Below are 17438 nucleotides of genomic sequence, written 5' to 3'. Positions count from 1 at the left end.
GTATAGTTTATAATCAATATGGCGATTCCAGATTGTAACATGCCGAATTTTATGGGGGGTTTTTTATATCAGTTCCAATTTAAATATCATCGAACACTATTCTTAAGTCAAAGTGATTAAAAATAAAGATAACTTAATATGTTTTTGGCAAAATAACATATAACAAAATTAACATCTACATATATATATTACAATAATATTCTATATACAAAATATGAAAAATAATAATTTCCTAACTCTATTTTTTCAAAGAAAATAATAATTAAAATCATATAAAGATTAAAACGATTTTACAAACACAATTAGTTTATACTGAAATGGATAATTATCATTTTGAAATTAATTTTTAATTAAAATGTTAAAATAAAAATTTAATAAGTTTTTTATCTTTCTTGTTATTATGATCTAAATCATATTATTTACATTTTACTAATCTTTTTGGATTTGATATAGAGTATTTATTAAATTTGATAACAAAATAAGTGAAACATCAAATTATTTAAGAAATAGAATCATTAATTAGTATGGAAATATGAATTGTAAAGTGGCTAAGCCTAGTTTGTTTTATGGCTTCGCCCCAATCAGAGTGACGTGAAGTCCCTTCACCCCACCTATTTAGTTTAGATAAGAAAGCATTTTTCAGGGTGGTGTTCACCTCCCCTATAATTGTTTGGAAAAAAATTAGGTTGTTTATTCTTCAAGGAGTTTTCCCCACTAACAGATAGCTCAAAGTACATAAGGTATATTCCTGAAAAGAAGAGAACAATTGGTTCAGTAGTTACCGAGATATTAGGCTTCAGACGGACAGACATCGTTTTACTTTAAATTATGGATAAAATATTAAATTTTTATTACAAAATAAAAGTATTAACATATTTGATGTAGGCATAAATATTAAAATAAAGTCTTGGTAGCTGCCAATAAGCCATTTACAAGCAGCCATTTTATTACCGTTCAGCTGTTTGGATGGACTTATCAAAAAGGCTAGACATCCAGCTGCAATTGTAAAATTCGACCTCACAGCGGCTTACTGGCGGCTAACAAGCGGCTAGCTGGTGGCTGCTAGGCCCATAGTAAAACAACAGTTACAGGAATGGAAAGATGGCACGTAACAGATGAAAATTTTTGGCAAACTCCCTGAAAGAAAAAATATCATTTTCAATATAAATATACTAATAAGGATAAAAACAGTCAATCAATACAAATATTGACTTGTGGAAAAGTTGCAGGCAAAAAGAATACCTATATTTTTTGGAAGGAGGGGGGGGTAGATGTATAATTTTTCTTTAATTCTGATTTAGTTAGTTCTAAACATGAGTGGCTGTGCTCACTTAAACTTGACCTAACTAAGTAAAACATAACAAAACGACTATTCCCCCCGCGCCTATATTCACTTTATTTTGAAATAATGGAGTTCTGTGTTAGCCTAGGCACTTTGAGGCAAATCTTAGATACAATCTTATTTGAACATTCTAGACAAACCCCAAACTGTCCCAGTTTTGAGCAAGACTATTCCAGTTACGTCATATACGTTTCGGGAAAGAAAAAGGGAAGGGGGAAGAAGATCTCTTTAAAAGAGATGGAAGAAAAGGGAAGAGATTTTCTTCCCCCCTTCCCTTTTTATATGACGTCCCAGGAATCGTCTTGCTCAAAACTTGGACAGTTTGGGGTTCGTCACATTCTAGATTTTGAATGATTCTTATGGTAATATTAAACAAGTTTGGGGGAAGGAAAGTAGGCTGAAGAAACTACACAAACTTTACATGGTTAAATCAAATTAAAATCAATCAATATCATAAATCTTAAAATATTGCCATTTTAACAAATTTGAATTTATAAAAAAAATATTTTATAAACCAAAAAGCAATATTGACTGCAATAATTCTGAATGATGAGTTTTTAAAATGATCAAAAATTTGGTATTTATTAAGAAAAATAAGCAAAAAGAGAAAAAAGGAGTTATGCTCTCATATAAATTAAATGAGAAGAAAAAGAGCATAATAGATTTTTTTTCTAATAAAAAACTTTTGAATCCAAGTTTTCTACTATTAAATTTTTTTTTGGAAAATTGCAACGGCCACCTCCAGATTATTAAGCCCCAAATAAGTTTTAGCCGCAGAAACAAAATTTCAAGCAAGTCTGCAACAACCACCCTCAAAAAACACAGCTTTTTAGAAGCTGGAGCATGCAGCTTAGTCAAAGATACAACCGCAACATACAGGTCGGATACATGAAAGCAAGGCTGGTCAGCTACCTCAACCACATCTTCCCTGAGCCACCATCAGCAAACCAAAAGACAAAACCAATCTCAGACTAAAAGCTGCCAGCGAACATTTTCTTTTAGTCACCAACAGCCGCAGCCATCCTAAGACCAACTCAGCCACAGATACAAATTTATAGAAAATTGATAGATAACCGGCATTAAAAGACAATGTACTATAAATTAATGCACATCTTCGAAATGATGATATACAAAATTACCCCTTCCCTAAATTTAAATTATACGTTGAAAAGTTTAGACATTGCTAGTTTAACTACCAATCAAGATTTTTAAAAAGTCTTTTTTTTAAAACGAGAGAAAATATTTTAAATCTAAAAGTACCAGTATAACTAATTATTATTTTCTTATCATCTTGAGATAACAAATGTTAAAAACTGCAACCCACCTTGAGTCTTCATTTGTAATGACAACAGTTTTATTACCACTCAAATCTGATCTGATGATTAGCTTGTAGAATAAGTTTATCAACGACATATTGTGATGCCTAAAACATTTAAGATTGTTATACACATATTAATCCCTATTAAGTAGCTGGACAAAGTATCTAAAAAAATCAGTCTTGGGACGTCATAAAAACGAGGGATTATCCATCTCTTTTTCAGGGGTTTTCTTTCCCACTTCTCCTCTCATCTTCCTCATTTTGACACTTTGTCCAGCTACCTCGTTAAGCTTTGTTATCTTATTATGGACTATTCTATTATGACGTCATTTTTATAGGCACTATAAAGAACTTCCAATCTTTGTATAGATATTAGGTACATATGTAAGTAGTTATATAATAATAAAAATACAGATAGATAGATAGAAAAATATATAAGAAAAGATACCTGGCAAGCACCAGTGAAGTAAGGAGGTTGTGTGGAAGGCCAGGTCGCCGTAATGACTTGTTGATTATATGCTGAATAAAAATAGGTAAAATGGTGGTAAAATGTTATGGTCTTTTTTAGCCTGACTGACAGACCGACGGACCAAGTAAAATTAATACTAGATGCTAATTATTATAGGGAATCTTCTTAAAAAAATACAGTAGTCTATCTTTAATATCAACCGAGAAAGTCATGTTTACTCAAATGAATATTTCAAATTATAGAGTAGCCTTGTTACTAAAAACAAGGAAGACAACTTCCATGTTTTTATGTAAAATAAAGAATAGATACTAAATGGTCATATGAATCTTTGCACAAAATATCTGCAATCTACCTATCATGACAGCTGAGAAAAATGCATATCTGTGTAAAAATTTTACACATTTAAAAGGCATTAAAGACAGACCAAGTGATGTATGAAGCAGCAAAAATTTCAACCAACAAAAATCAGCGTTCTATCTTAATTAGCAGAAGAGAAAATATGCATTTTCCCAATGGAAAATTTATTTCCTACTTAAAAATGTACAATGATTAAAAAACATAAAAAAGTTGTTGAGAACTACTTGACATAAATTATTTAATAATGCCAAATATCACGTTGTGGATTTATAAAATGCCACACAAATAAAATAATTATAAAACTCAACACTTTTTAAAGTGAAAATACATCTTTTACAATACTTTTTATTGATTAATTCGTTCGAATCAATTTAGAAATATCTTTCCAGTATGGCTTTGAAACCACTTAATTAGAACCCTCGGGTTTTCATATTACAATTTTTCCTTTCAATATCCGCGAAAAATTGTCTATAATACGATGCGATAAATAACTATTTTCGCATTATATACATAAAATATATAACTGGTTTTAATATTATAATTTTTCATAGTATCCGCGGAAAACTTTATATAATAAATAACTATTTTCGCATTTAATCTCAACCTATTGGAAAGCTCTTATATTTCCAGTCAAGAGTAGTATGTAAACTAGTTGTACTACCTGTAGTTCAGTGAGAGTCGTGTGGAAAATGAAGATTTCCTCTTGATGTAGTCTTACTCCAGTACCAATCTAGAAATATTAAATAGGTAACAGCACTACAGGTACCTACTAGATATTTAAAACTAAATCATGATATAAATAGATGTTGTTTATTTTTAGTAAGTTAAAAGTATAGCGTAGTTGGCTGTTGATTAAAAAGAAAATACTTTTGTTAAGTCTTGGTTTCAGTGTCGTGAAGAAGTGGGGTGTATCTCCCCCCCCCCCCCCCTGGCAAAACTAAGGGAATAGATACAACCCCTAGGTGTCCAACCCCCAATACCCCCATTGATAAGTATCGACACCCCCTGAAACTCCAAACTGAAGCAGTCAAGGTGGATGTTATGATAAACAAAATTATGCTAATGCTAATGTCGTATGGGTGAGTTGCACATGGACTGAACAGTCAACTTGTCAACTCAAGGCCAGACTCTTGGTCCTTCACCTCATACCCGTGGTACAGTACATTACAGACAACCAACTCTCTGTGATGCACGACCTTTGTCTGAGAAGTCCTAACTGTGCATGGTAACGAGTTGCGCCTGTTTTGGGCCAAGGCATTCCCCCCACTCTAACTATTTACGTCGCGCATCTGACATAGTAGCAGTGGGAACCATTTTTAACGTCTTTAGTTATGACGCGGTGTCGGGCCGAGATTCGAACCTAACACCTTCCCGACGAAGAGCGGATGCGCTTCGTGTTGAGCCACGGTCGCGGGTGATAAACAAAATTAACACTAATCCCTTAAATTTGTTAAAATTGATTATGTTGTGGGATGGAAACCTACTAGGGGTTTTCCACCACCTTTCAATGAAATTACACCTTTATGATGTCTGAATTACCCCTACATTTTGGTTTAAGGGGATGTCAAATTCGTATTTTTTTTTAAGTTTAAGAGGATACCTGTTCCAGTCTTGGTTGATTCTTTACTGTATTGGGATGGACACTTGGTATCACCTTAAATCATACGTGAGAAAGTCACTCAAAAAAGCAGCGTGTGACGTCATAAAAATGAGGGATTATCCATCTCTTTTTTAGGGGTTTTATTTTCAACTTCTCATCTCCTTCATTTTTATGACATCACATGCTGATTTTTTGAGCGACTATCTTCACTTACCCTAAATCAATCAATCATTTAAGTTCATCTGTTTTTTTCTGTCTGTATGTTTATTTGTCTTGGCTGATTTTTTATTCTGTTGTGATGGACATTTCGAGAAGAAAAATATATATGTGACCCCTGCGGGATGAAGGGCTTTTACCATGCGGGCCCTATCCTTACTAAGGTGCTCTTCTGACCATTTCTTAAAACAACCTAACATAAGATACGCATCAAAATATGTTCTTTTTCTCTTCTTTGAAAAATGTGCGAATTGAGGGAAACATTTCCTCAAAGAAAATTTGGCTGTGAGATGAAAATCAAGCAATGGTGTCGCTTATATTAACACAGCCAAGTAGCAGAAAATAATTTAGAAGCAGACGAAAGAGGTCTTTGAAAAGGGAAGGGAAGTAGGTATATACATCTATACTATAGATCTGTCGTTGTGAGTTTGCCTTTTATTAGAATTTAAAAAAAAACTAAATTGCAGTTACCTTAGACAATGTGTTGATAATTAGAGCGGTTTCAAGATTCGTATTTGGATCATACTCCCTGAAAATAGAGAAAAAATGTTTTGTTAGTCCGTTTTAACTGGTTTTAATCTTATAAATTTAATTTTAATATCTGCACCGGGAATCTGTCTATAATACTATATGCGTTAAATAACTCTAACTGGAATTAACTAAAGGTTTCTACAACCCAATCAAAATCTAATAAAGTCTCCAAAGATTTAAGCCAACGAATAAAGAATGTATTAAATAAGCATTAGTATTTCATATATTTTACAATTTCCTTACTTACTGAATTTTTTGTAAAATAATAAATTATATGATACAAAATAAATTTCGGGTATAGTCCCTTTCGTGAAAACGCCTCTTAACGTCGTATTTTTACAGTAGATTTACTCTTACTTCTAGCCCCTGCGAGGGCTCTAACCCTGCGGGGCAATCAGCTAACCTAAAATAACCTATCAAAAGCTGCTGTGAAAATACGAAGAAACGCCCCTTAAGAGGCGTTGCCACGAAAGTGACTTTACCCTAAATTTCTTCATTCGCTCTTACTTACCATTAATCAGCTTTTTTCACTTTCCAGAGGTGGATTTTTAAAAAAAGTTTGCCCCACTAATTGCTTAGTGGGGCAAAATTGTTTTCGTGATAAATCCACCAAAATCACATAAAAATCTACAACTAAGCGATTAGTGGGGCAAATTTTTTTTAGGAATCCACCTCAGACATGAAAATTATATTGAGGCGAAACTTCATAGAACAAATATTGCAATTTAAGCTAATCAAAATCACGTAGAAAAAATCACGAAATCTCTCAACATAGATATATGAAATTTCTAATTTAATTGATGATTTTAAACAAGGATGACAACATCCAACAGTAACGAAGCTTAAAATTCATTGATAGACATCAGGAAAAATTTATCTTTTGAGTAAGTTAAAAAGATATAAATGGAATAAATCACAAATATATTAAAAATGTATAATGTCTTTTGAAGCATTAAGCTAAGAAGAAAACGTAAAATCTAGGAATCGATCTAGCACCCAAACCTAGCGATTCCAGCCGTTTATCTTAAACAGGAGTTGAGATAATCATGAAAACTTGAAAAACTAGGAATCGATCTAGTACCCCAAGCAATATACAAATCTTAATGAAACTTAGTAAAAATATGTAAGATGCAAATTTACTTAATCCCTGAAAATTTTAGTCGTTTGTCTTGAAAAGAAGTCGAGAAAATTATGGAAACAAAAAAATCTAGCACCCGAATTTACAAACAGATAGACAAAACGATGTATGGATTAGATGCGCATATGTCATACAAATCTCCACTAAAAATTACAGCTGTCTATCTTTAATAGGAGCCGAGAAAAACACATTCCCCCCACTTTGTCTCTGAAAGACGGACAGACGGACGGAGAGACGGACATACGGACATTTTGAATTGTAGAGTAGCTTCGCTACTAATAACATGTTATTAAAAATGAAAAGTACAAAGATGTTACTATGGCATTTATGAGCCATTGTGCCTTTTTATTGAAAAAAGAAATATTATTTATTAAAAGCAATAACAAGAATTTTGTTATTGCCTTTATCCTCACTTTTTAGTAGCGAAGCTACTCTATAATTCACTTTGTCCGTCAGTCAGTCCGTCAGTCAGTCAGTCCGTAACGCTATGGGGGAAATGGGATTTACTCAGCTCCTATAAAAGATAGAATGCTGAAATTTTTTGACAACATTCCCATCATTAAGGAGCACAATTAAGTATAAAACATAGATGACGGTAGGACCGCTTTTAAGCAGGTTTTAGGCTATTTTTGTAATGTTCACATTTTTCTCCATATCTTCAGTGTTTATGGTCCGATTTTCAAAATTATTTCAGTTATAGATATAAAAATTAAATTTCCTGTCGTTGAAAGAAAACAACTATGACGGTCAGACTGGCTTTCAGCAGGTTTTAGGCTATTTTTGTATTTTTCACATTTTTCTCCATATCTTTGGTGTTTATGGTCCGATTTCCAAAATTTTTTCAGTTATACATATCAAAATTAAATTTTCAGTCCTTTAAAGAAAACAACTATAAAGGTCAGACTGGCTTTCAGCAGGTTTTAGGCTATTTTTGTATTTTTCTCCATATCTTTTGTATTTATGGTCCAATTTCCAAAAATTTTTCAGTTATACATATCAAACTCAAATTTCCCTGTTGTTTAGAGAAATCAACCATGACGGTCAGACTGTTTTTTTTGCAGGTTTTTGGCTATTTTTAAATTTCCCCCTTATTTTTTCATATCTCTGATGCATTTTGGGATATCAGTATCAAAATAATTTTTCCCATTATTATGAGCATCTTTTATGTAATTTACTTTGACAAACATTGTTATACAAAATAAAACAAGGTTTCGTGTTTATTTTCTCCAATAAATCTATTCTTAATTTTAATAAATACACTTTAAATCTACTTTTACGTATTCCCATCCATGATTTTTTGTGCTTCGCTACGTATGGATGTTGTCATCCTTGTTAAATACTAAATACATTAAATAACATATTAAATAAAAATCTATCATAAAAGATCCTATCATATAATGTATTTAGGTTTTATTGTCTGAAGCTAGTCTATAATAAAGTAACAGGATCTTGCTAACCGCTAAACCGATATGGTTCTCTTTTACAGGGTAGCTTCTCATAGGTCCTGGGAAGGTTTATAGCTATTTTGGGGGAGAGTACCATATTTTTTTTATAAAACTAAAAAAAAAATATCAACTTCCCACTCCTCAAGTGTCCTTAGAGACCTCTAGGGGCATAGCCGCTAGTAAATGCAGTTAGTAGAGAGATAGATAGATAAATGAAAGAATAAATGAAATAATTTAAATACCTTGTTGGAGGGCTGAATGTAGATGTAGTAGAAGGTTTTCTAGTATTTGGATATTTTTGCGGTAACCTAAGCATGAAATCGATAACAAAAAAGGGCCACGGAAAGAAAACTAAGTAGCGGGATAAAAAAAAAATTAACGGAAAAAAACATGTCATCAGCCTTATTAATCTCTTATAGCAGTCGATTTAAAAAAGAATTAAAAAACACTGCCAAATTGAGTTAAAGAAACACTAATAGTAAGAACAGAGGAATGCCTTGGCTAATAAACCGCTTTGGTGTCTGTCTCAAGATCACCATCAAATCAAGTTTTTGGACAACAAATGAAAGGGTATACCAGAGTAATTTAAAGTCCTAAGTCTCCTCCCTCCCTTTTATTGAAAACTTTAAACCTATTGTGGTAAGCCGAACGTTTCAGCTCACAGGGTTGCGAGTTCGAGTCCAACGAGCCTTAGCCTTGAATTATTCTACCAAAACAAACTAGCAGGATTTAGTCATACAGAAATTATATATTTAACTGAATAATATTTACAATGAATGTTTACTATATATATACAACAGATTATAACAATGGTTAGGTTTGAAGGGGGTGTGGGACGCAAGGGCTTATCTCCCGGCGGTAGACAGGCTGTGGGGGCAGCTGTGGTAAAAGGGGAGGCAGCGCCTCCCGGTTGTATAATTGCGTGAGGGGCGCGTGATAGCTGCATGTTTGAGCCCCTCCCCACATTTAGGCAGGCCAGTTTGACCGCTGGATAGCGGGGTCACCGTCGGTCATGAGATAAATGGTGATATAATGGGATTAGTGCAGAGGGCTTGTTATGATAAGTCACAGCGTAGCAATTCTGTAAACTGCCCGTCCGTCTGGTTGTCGTATTACCACAACCTCCCCTTCAAGGGTTGCGGGGCTCTCGAGCCACCAGGCCTTGAACCTGGGGATACGACAACCTATGTCTGCGCAGGACAGGCTCTTCCTGGGGCACAGCTCGGTGGAGGACAGCTCTGTCTATACAGGCTCCGCGGGACACTCGCTGCTCTGTCTGGCTGTGGTTGGATATCAGCATTGTCAACTCCCGGTTGGCTTCCAGCCGTGGGTTAGCAACGGCCAAGCCCCGTCGTTGGAAGTTTTGCCTCGTCTGCAGAACTAACTCTGTCTCGGCGGGTAACTGGACACGGAGGCCTAGGCTAACTCTGGAGGCTCCCAAGGGGGGAATAACGATGGAGGAAGGCGCATAAAATTCCATGGGGGCGCCTGCTTGGTCCAGGTTGCTGGGCCTCCTAGCTCCCACTCGGATGGGGATGGCTGTCATCAACAGGGGGCACATTGCTTCAGCTTCGTCCTCTGGGGCCGCCTCTTCCATCGCAGTGGCCGCCTCTCCTCCTGCAGGCTCGCTGCTGGCCGGCAGGTTCTCCATGTCAGTATCAGGGTTCCAGATGGCATCTCTGGGTGGCTCTGGAGCTGGCGGCGGCAGCGGTGGTTCGTTGGGTTGATGCTGCAGGTTCTCTTCTACCGGGTCACGATCCTGGCCGCTAGGCTGTGGGGCGGCTGCGGCTGGCTGGTACACTGGGAACTGTCCTGGGTCACTAGCTGGCGGCGCCGCAGCTCCGACTGGCAGCGCGGTGGCATCCTCGTCGCCGTCCAGGTCGCCTTGAATGTCTGTTGGAATCTGATGGGCAGTTACATCTCCAGTGTATTTGCGCAGTCGGCCTACATGCGCGGTGACTTCCGAGATCCTGGCTGTTGGAGAGGCAGGTTTGATGACATAATGGACGTCTGTAGCTTGCCGCACTATCTTCCAGGGGCCAGTCCATCTCTTGGTAATCTTGGCTGCCTTCCCTGGCACCAGGCGGGGGGCCAGGTACCAGACCAAGTCTCCAACCTCGTATTTGGCCGTGCCTTCGTAGGCTGCCGCGCTCCTCCGGATGGTTCCCTCCTCTCGCTGCTGGATGGCGTCATACACTGCATGGTAGCGTTGCAGGAGAGCTTGGACGTTGGCTGGAACCGAGGCATACTCTGTGTCAGGCAGCCGGAGCACCATGTCCACCGGAAGTTTGGCCTCTCTCCCAAAGTAGGCCAGGAACGGGGTCACGCCCGTGGATCTGCAGGCCTTGGTGTTGTAGGCGAAGGCAATGGCAGGCAAGTGTGGCTCCCAGTTGTTGTCGTCTCTGTCTAGGAACAGACGCATGCCTGTGTTGAGCGTCCGATGGAACCTCTCCACTCGGTTGGACTGCGGGTTGTAGGGCGGTGGATGTGTCAGGCCAATCTCAAGCTTGGAGGCCAGCTCCTTGAATACCTGGCCGGTAAACTCCATCCCGTTGTTGGAGTGGATCTTCAGGGGGCATCCGAACGTGGCCAGGTGGCGGTGCAGCAGGGCTTCAGCCACCGTGAGGGTGCGCTTGTTGGGGATGGCGTAGAGGCTGACAAACCGGCTGAACCCATCTTGACAGGTGAGGATATAGCGGTTTCCAGCTGGGGTCTCTGGCAGCGGCCCCACTAGGTTGATAAACAGGACTTGCTGTGGATACCCCTGGCGGGAGGGCACATGTATTCCTAGCTTCAACCTTTCCTTGGTAACCTTCTGGACGCACTCAGGACAAGTCTGAACCATCAGGCGGACGTCACGGGACAGGTTGGGCCACCAGAAATGCATGGCGACGCGGGCAATAGTAGCGTCCATTCCAAAGTGCCCGGCCATGGGGGTCCCATGGGCTAAAAAGAACGCGTCCTGCTGGAGGGCCGAAGGCAGCAGGTATCTTGTTCTTTCTCCTGTCAGGGTCTGGTCAGTGGTGGTGAGGCAGCCATGCTCGTCAAGTCCCAGGGCTGCGAAGCGGCTGGCGTACTGCTGCTCGTCTCGTTCCTTGCCGCGCAGCTCAGCCTTAGTTGGGGCTTTGCCATCGGCCACCCACTGGCGGACACGGAGCAGGAGAGGGTCCTGTGTCTGGGCTTCTAACACTCTAGCCGGGTCCAGTCGTGCGGCAGGGGGCCGGCCAGCTGCGGACTCCCCTAGCTGGCAGAGGGTGTGGATGTACTCAGCTTGCTCTGCTAATTCTTCAGCGGTAGCTGTCGGCATGTTGTCGTCCTCCCGGCGGCTGAGGGCGTCGGCGTTGGTGTTCTGGGTGCCAGGACGGTGGCATACAGTGAAATCTAGGGCCGCTAGCTCCTCCTGCCAGCGCGCCACCATCCCTGTGGATGTGTTCAGCGACTTCATCTGTAGCAAGGCTGAGGAATCAGTGTTGATCTGAAAGCTGCGGTAGGACAAGATGCCGTGAAATTTCCGAATTCCATACATAATGGCGGCCATCTCTCCCTTCCAGGACGGGTAGCGAGTCTCGGGGTCGGTTGTCTTGCGCCCCACGGCGGCAATCAGCCTCTCCTTGCCGTCCTGGCATTGACTCAGGATGGCAGAGATGGCGCGGCTGCTGAAGTCTGTGGTGAGCTGGAACACCGCTGGCAAGTCAAACCTAGGCGGCGCTCGGATGGGGGCTTGGCGGAACTTGTCCTTGAGCTGTAGCAGCTGGGCTTCCATCTCAGGCGTCCTGGCCAGGGTCTTGGCCGTTTTCTGCCGATTCATCTCGTAGGTGAGGTCGGCATACTCTGGGATGAACACGCGGTAGTATCCAAAGAACCCCAGGAGCGCCAGCAATTCCTTGGGGGTGCTGGGGGCCGGCCAGTCCAGGATACGGTCAACATAATCCTCTTGCATGGCTATCCCCTCACGGCTGAGGGTGTGGCCCAGATAATCCACCTTGGCTCGAAACAGCTTGGTCTTGGCTGGCTTGAGGCGGATTCCTCCCCTGCGGTGGGCTTCCAAGACTTCCCGGAGCCTCGCCAGGTGGGCCCAGGTATCCTGGTGAAAGGTCAGGACGTCGTCAAGATATGACTGGAGGTTGGCTGTACCTAATGGGTTTAGGACCCCTGCAATAAATCTGGAGTAGACAGACGGTGCTGTAGCAAGGCCAAAGGGCATCCTTTTCCATTGGTACAAGCCCCTGGGGGTGGTGAAGGCGGTGCAGGGCCGGCTGTCCTCGGACACACGGATGGTGTAGTACGCTGCCACCGCGTCTAAGGCACTATAGACGCGGTGTCCTCCCGCTCGTTCTACCAGCTGCTGGATCCTGGGCAAGGGGTAGCTGTCCAGTTCCAGGCACTTGTTGAGGGCTCTGTAGTCAACGGCCCAGCGGGTGCTCCCATCCTTCTTCTTGATGGGCACCAGGGGGCTACTCCAGGCGGAGTCTGAAGGCTCTATGACTCCCTCTTGTAGCCAGGTGTCCAGTTGCTTCTCCAGCTCAGCCTCCTGCCGCGGGTTCAGATCCCTAAATCTCTGGCGGATCGGCTGGGTCCCTGGCTTGAGGCGCAGCTGCAGCTCTACTACGTCAGTGCAGCCGGGGGTAGAGTTGGAGAAGACGTCCCTGTACTCTGATAACATGGTCCAGACCTCCTTCTTGAGCAGGGGGTCCTTTCGCAGGAACTCGTTCTCCTCCATCTCAAGGGCCTCCCACAGCTCCTGCATATCTGGGGGCTCAACAGGCTCTTGGAACGAGTGGATACGAGGGGGAGGCTTATCAGAAACCTCTAAAATGTCAGGCTTGACCAGCTCTCCAGCCACGGGGAGGCCAGCGTCCAGCAGGAGGGGCGTCTCCCCTTCATTTACCACCAGCACTCGGAACACGCTGGCGGAGCCAGGCCTGTGGGCATACAGGCCTTCTGGGATGACAAGATCCTCCCCAAACCTCTGTTCTGGGGCAGCTAGTTGGATGGCATCCTTAGTACGGTGCCCCACTAATTCAACAGGGACAGCCATGACGCCGCGGCCAGGCAAGACCACCCGCTTGGCCGTGCGGAGTTGGGGTGGTTGGCCATCAGTGGGAGTGACAGCGCTTAGCCTATACGTGGCTGGCGCGGGGTCAGCTTCGGCTCCGGGACCCGCCGGCCCCGACTTGACGGGCTCGGCCTCGGGAGGGGCTAGCGTGTCGGAGCCAGGTGTGGCTCCGAGGGCGTCCGGCCACGATTTGACGGGCTCGGCGCTGGGAGAGGCCGGGGCGCTGGGACCAGCCTGGGCTCCGTGGGCGTCCGGCCGCGACTTGACGGGCTCGGCGCTAGGAGAGGCTGATTCCTGGGAGTTGAGTGTGGCTCCGGGGGCGGCCGGCCACGACTTGACGGGCACGGCGCCGGGAGAGGCTGATTCCTGGGAGTTTAGTGTGGCTCCGGGTGCATCAGACCGCGACTTGACGGGTCTGGACTCGGACTCGGCTGGCTGAATGACTGGGGGCCCCAGGTAGAGGGGGCCAGGTGGACACGGCTGGCCGTTGATGAAGGTGTCGGCGGAGAAGATCGGTTCTGGAGGGCTGGCAATCTCAGGAAACGTCGTTGGCAGGTTCTCCAGCGGCACCTTGGGCACTGGGGGCAACCCCATGGCTAGCAGGTTGGTCCCCCTATGGGCGTTGAGTGCAGTGTCCACCCAGTGCGTGCCTTTCTCGACCACACGCGGCTGCTCTGGCAGTGGGCCTGGCAGCGGCCCCTCGTAACTCAACTCTCTCTCGGCTGTCTCCCGGTCGATGGGGACGCCACGGAGTGGGATGAACTCCCCACGCACCCACAAGCAGGGGGGTTGCATGTCGAAACAGAGCCTAGTTCCGAACTCCTTGAGAAAATACCCTCCTAGGTTCAGAGGGTGTGAGAGATTCCGTACCACAGTCACGTGGTACAGATGGAGTATAAGGGTGTGTGAGACTGCCATATATAATTCTTTCAATTTTCCTATTACCTGGAGGGGCTGGCCTTCCTCGTTAGCAGTCAGGATTTGGGTGTTGTCTGGAATCAACATGCGTTGTACGCCCATTGCGTGCATGAGGTGTTCAGAAATTACAGCAGACCCTGGTACACGGTTGCCAGAATCGACCATGGCATCAACCTGTACGTGCTGGGCAGGGTCAGGAGTGGGAAACCTCACCCTGATATGGCAGGGGAAGTGGAGGTCCTGCCCTTGAGACAAGGGGGCCTCCCGTTCGGCTGGGGTTGGCAGAAACTTCGGTGGTGGCCGAACCGCAGCTATGGTGGTATCGCTTACCATGGTGGCTTAGACTGTAGCTTCGAATCACTAGAGCTTATCAATTATCACTGGGTCAACAATTTTATATTTCTTTTTATCACTTGGTTGACATTTATACACACTTATGTGTTGTTATCACTAGGAGCTCTAGGTGTGATTCTGGAAGCACTGGCAGCAGGGAATGTCCGTCCTGCAAGGTTCAGAGGGGTGACGGCGGCAGGGAATGTCCCGTCCTGCAGCGCCGCTGGTTCGAATCCCGAAAGATGGCGGCAGGGAATGGCCCGTCCTACAGCGCCTCGGGTTCGAATCCTGGAAGGCAGCGGCAGGGAATGTCCCGTCCTGCCGTGCCTGTGGCTCAAATTCTGCTATCCGTCGCAGTGGTAGGCCTTACTTGTGTGCTGAAGCTTCGCAGCCACACATTGCCTTCTCAGGGAGACCAGCACCTAGCTGTCTGTCTCGTAGGTTTGGCCTGGGTGTCCTGGGGCTTGTCCCAGCTACACTTGCCAATTTAGACTCAGTTCTGTAGCCGTTTGAGCTAAATTATCCGATTACCGTGGCTGCGCACCTAGCGCTACTCCTACACGGTACGGAAAAAGCGTCTTAACTGGCGCTTTTAGCAGGCTAAATCTGCTTGCCGTAGGCCAAAGGCCCACATATTGCGTTCAAAATGATGGAAATTCGACCTAAAAAGGCCGTCTCACGGGTCAGTTGGCTTCTCAGTTGGCGGCTGATTGTCCCCTTACTTGCCAAAGGGTCCAATCAGAGGTAGAATAGGCTAATTTCTGTAAGGCTCGATTGAAACACGCTGACACCAAGATGTGGTAAGCCGAACGTTTCAGCTCACAGGGTTGCGAGTTCGAGTCCAACGAGCCTTAGCCTTGAATTATTCTACCAAAACAAACTAGCAGGATTTAGTCATACAGAAATTATATATTTAACTGAATAATATTTACAATGAATGTTTACTATATATATACAACAGATTATAACAATGGTTAGGTTTGAAGGGGGTGTGGGACGCAAGGGCTTATCTCCCGGCGGTAGACAGGCTGTGGGGGCAGCTGTGGTAAAAGGGGAGGCAGCGCCTCCCGGTTGTATAATTGCGTGAGGGGCGCGTGATAGCTGCATGTTTGAGCCCCTCCCCACATTTAGGCAGGCCAGTTTGACCGCTGGATAGCGGGGTCACCGTCGGTCATGAGATAAATGGTGATATAATGGGATTAGTGCAGAGGGCTTGTTATGATAAGTCACAGCGTAGCAATTCTGTAAACTGCCCGTCCGTCTGGTTGTCGTATTACCACACTATATCCTATTATATAAAGTAGTAAGGGTTTTTTGTCTGAAGCTAAAGATCTTAAAACTGCAGGTCCGAATTGATTGTACTTTTCAGGGTAGCTTTATAAAGGTCTTTTGGCAGTTTTGGGTTATATTTAGACCTCCATCGCCCTCCTCTAGAGGCTAAGGGCAAATCAAGGAATACCTATTAATTGAATTTAATAAGTTAAGTTAAATTTTACCTTGTTCTTATGGTGGTAGCTTCTTTATCATCAAATCCATCCAATCCAGTAGTGAATGAATCTTCTTCAGTTGTATACTCAAACCCATCATTTTTAGCCTCCTCAATAGTTCCATTTTTACTACTTAACACTTGGAAAAGATTCACTGTTTTGTTAATTATCTCATTTGTATATTCTTTGGTTATATTATCATAATTATCACTGTTGAATTCATTGTCATTGTTTTTATCAATTATTTCCTCTTTGGTGATAGCATTGTTGTGCGGATTATCTAATCAATAATTGGTGTTTAGTCAAATACACAAAATAACACATATTTTTTAAGCAAAGCTTTTCATTAATTAATGGGCAGTTAAGTCTTTAAAAAAATCTAAGGACGTCCAAGCTTTTTTGTTTGGGGGTAATCTTTATACCATATAGGCAAGGACGTCCAAGATTTCTTCAATACGGGGGGGGATATTGAAAATTCATTTCGGGGAGGGGGTAAACACCCCTTTAAATCCTCCCCCCCCCCCTCCTTAGACGTCCCTGTTTAAATCATTGGGTTTTTGTTTTGGAAGTTGTTTATTTGTAAGGCGATTCGACATAATTTTTGTAGAAAAACATTATGAATAAAATAAACGGACTAAATCGATTGCAATATTTTAATCTTAAATTTAAAGGTATTAATGATTATTTTCTATCTATTTCGGAAGCTTATTTAAAAATATATACCAACAAAAAAGTTAAAGTCATGAAAAAGTCACAGTGCTAGAAAGTTAACATTTTAAATTTGCGTATTTGACAAAACACCTGAATGATTATTGTGAATATCTGTGTCGGGTGTAGCGTCACTTGAATAATCACTGAATTGATTTTGATTATCTATAATTAAGTCAGTGTTGCCATAATTATCAGTATTTTCATTGGTTAAATCTGTTGACATAACAGTTGAGCTCTCTTCTTCCATGCTAGTTGACATCTAAAATATGGTGTTTAAAAAAACAAGGATGACAACATCCATAAAAGCGAAGCTCTGAAACGGTTGGACAAACGGACATAAACACTTGTGTCAGAACTGAATAATCGGAATATAAATGAATAAGAGACAAAATTGTGAGTAAATTTGTTGAAAAACTTCTTGACACAGGATAATGTTTATGGACATACTTACATTTTAGGACTTGATTATAGAGTTGCGGTGCTTATAATATTGTACTTTGTTGTCCAAGGAATCAGT

General features: G+C 42.4%; 2 protein-coding genes across 2 annotated transcripts in view; both read right to left on the bottom strand.

The window, feature by feature from the left end:
• Nucleotides 1–393: 393 nt before the first annotated feature.
• On the bottom strand, nucleotides 394–11723 carry LOC145333338 (uncharacterized). The gene is made up of 8 exons (XM_080178458.1): nucleotides 11605–11723; nucleotides 8659–8724; nucleotides 5774–5831; nucleotides 5087–5140; nucleotides 4148–4216; nucleotides 3109–3179; nucleotides 2667–2765; nucleotides 394–1137 (listed from the first exon to the last, which is right to left on the bottom strand). The coding sequence occupies exons 1-8, from the start codon at nucleotides 11721–11723 to the stop codon at nucleotides 1086–1088; spliced, it is 588 nt and encodes a 195-aa protein (XP_080034584.1). The 3' UTR covers nucleotides 394–1085.
• A 4492-nt stretch (nucleotides 11724–16215) lies between these two features.
• LOC145333337 (uncharacterized) overlaps nucleotides 16216–17438 on the bottom strand; it is a 4787-nt gene continuing 3564 nt past the window's right edge. Inside the window, exons 3-4 of the mRNA XM_080178457.1 lie at nucleotides 17012–17180; nucleotides 16216–16490 (exon numbers count right to left, since the gene is read on the bottom strand). Coding sequence (XP_080034583.1) covers nucleotides 16216–16490; nucleotides 17012–17180 — 444 coding nt within the window. The remainder of the gene's footprint in view (nucleotides 16491–17011; nucleotides 17181–17438) is intronic.

This window comes from Acartia tonsa, chromosome 12 (assembly GCF_053477335.1).
Source record: "Acartia tonsa isolate MP-2025a chromosome 12, ASM5347733v1, whole genome shotgun sequence".
Classification (NCBI taxonomy): domain Eukaryota; kingdom Metazoa; phylum Arthropoda; class Copepoda; order Calanoida; family Acartiidae; genus Acartia; species Acartia tonsa.
Note: the sequence above shows the minus strand (reverse complement) of the source record. Positions and strands in the feature narration are given on the sequence as shown.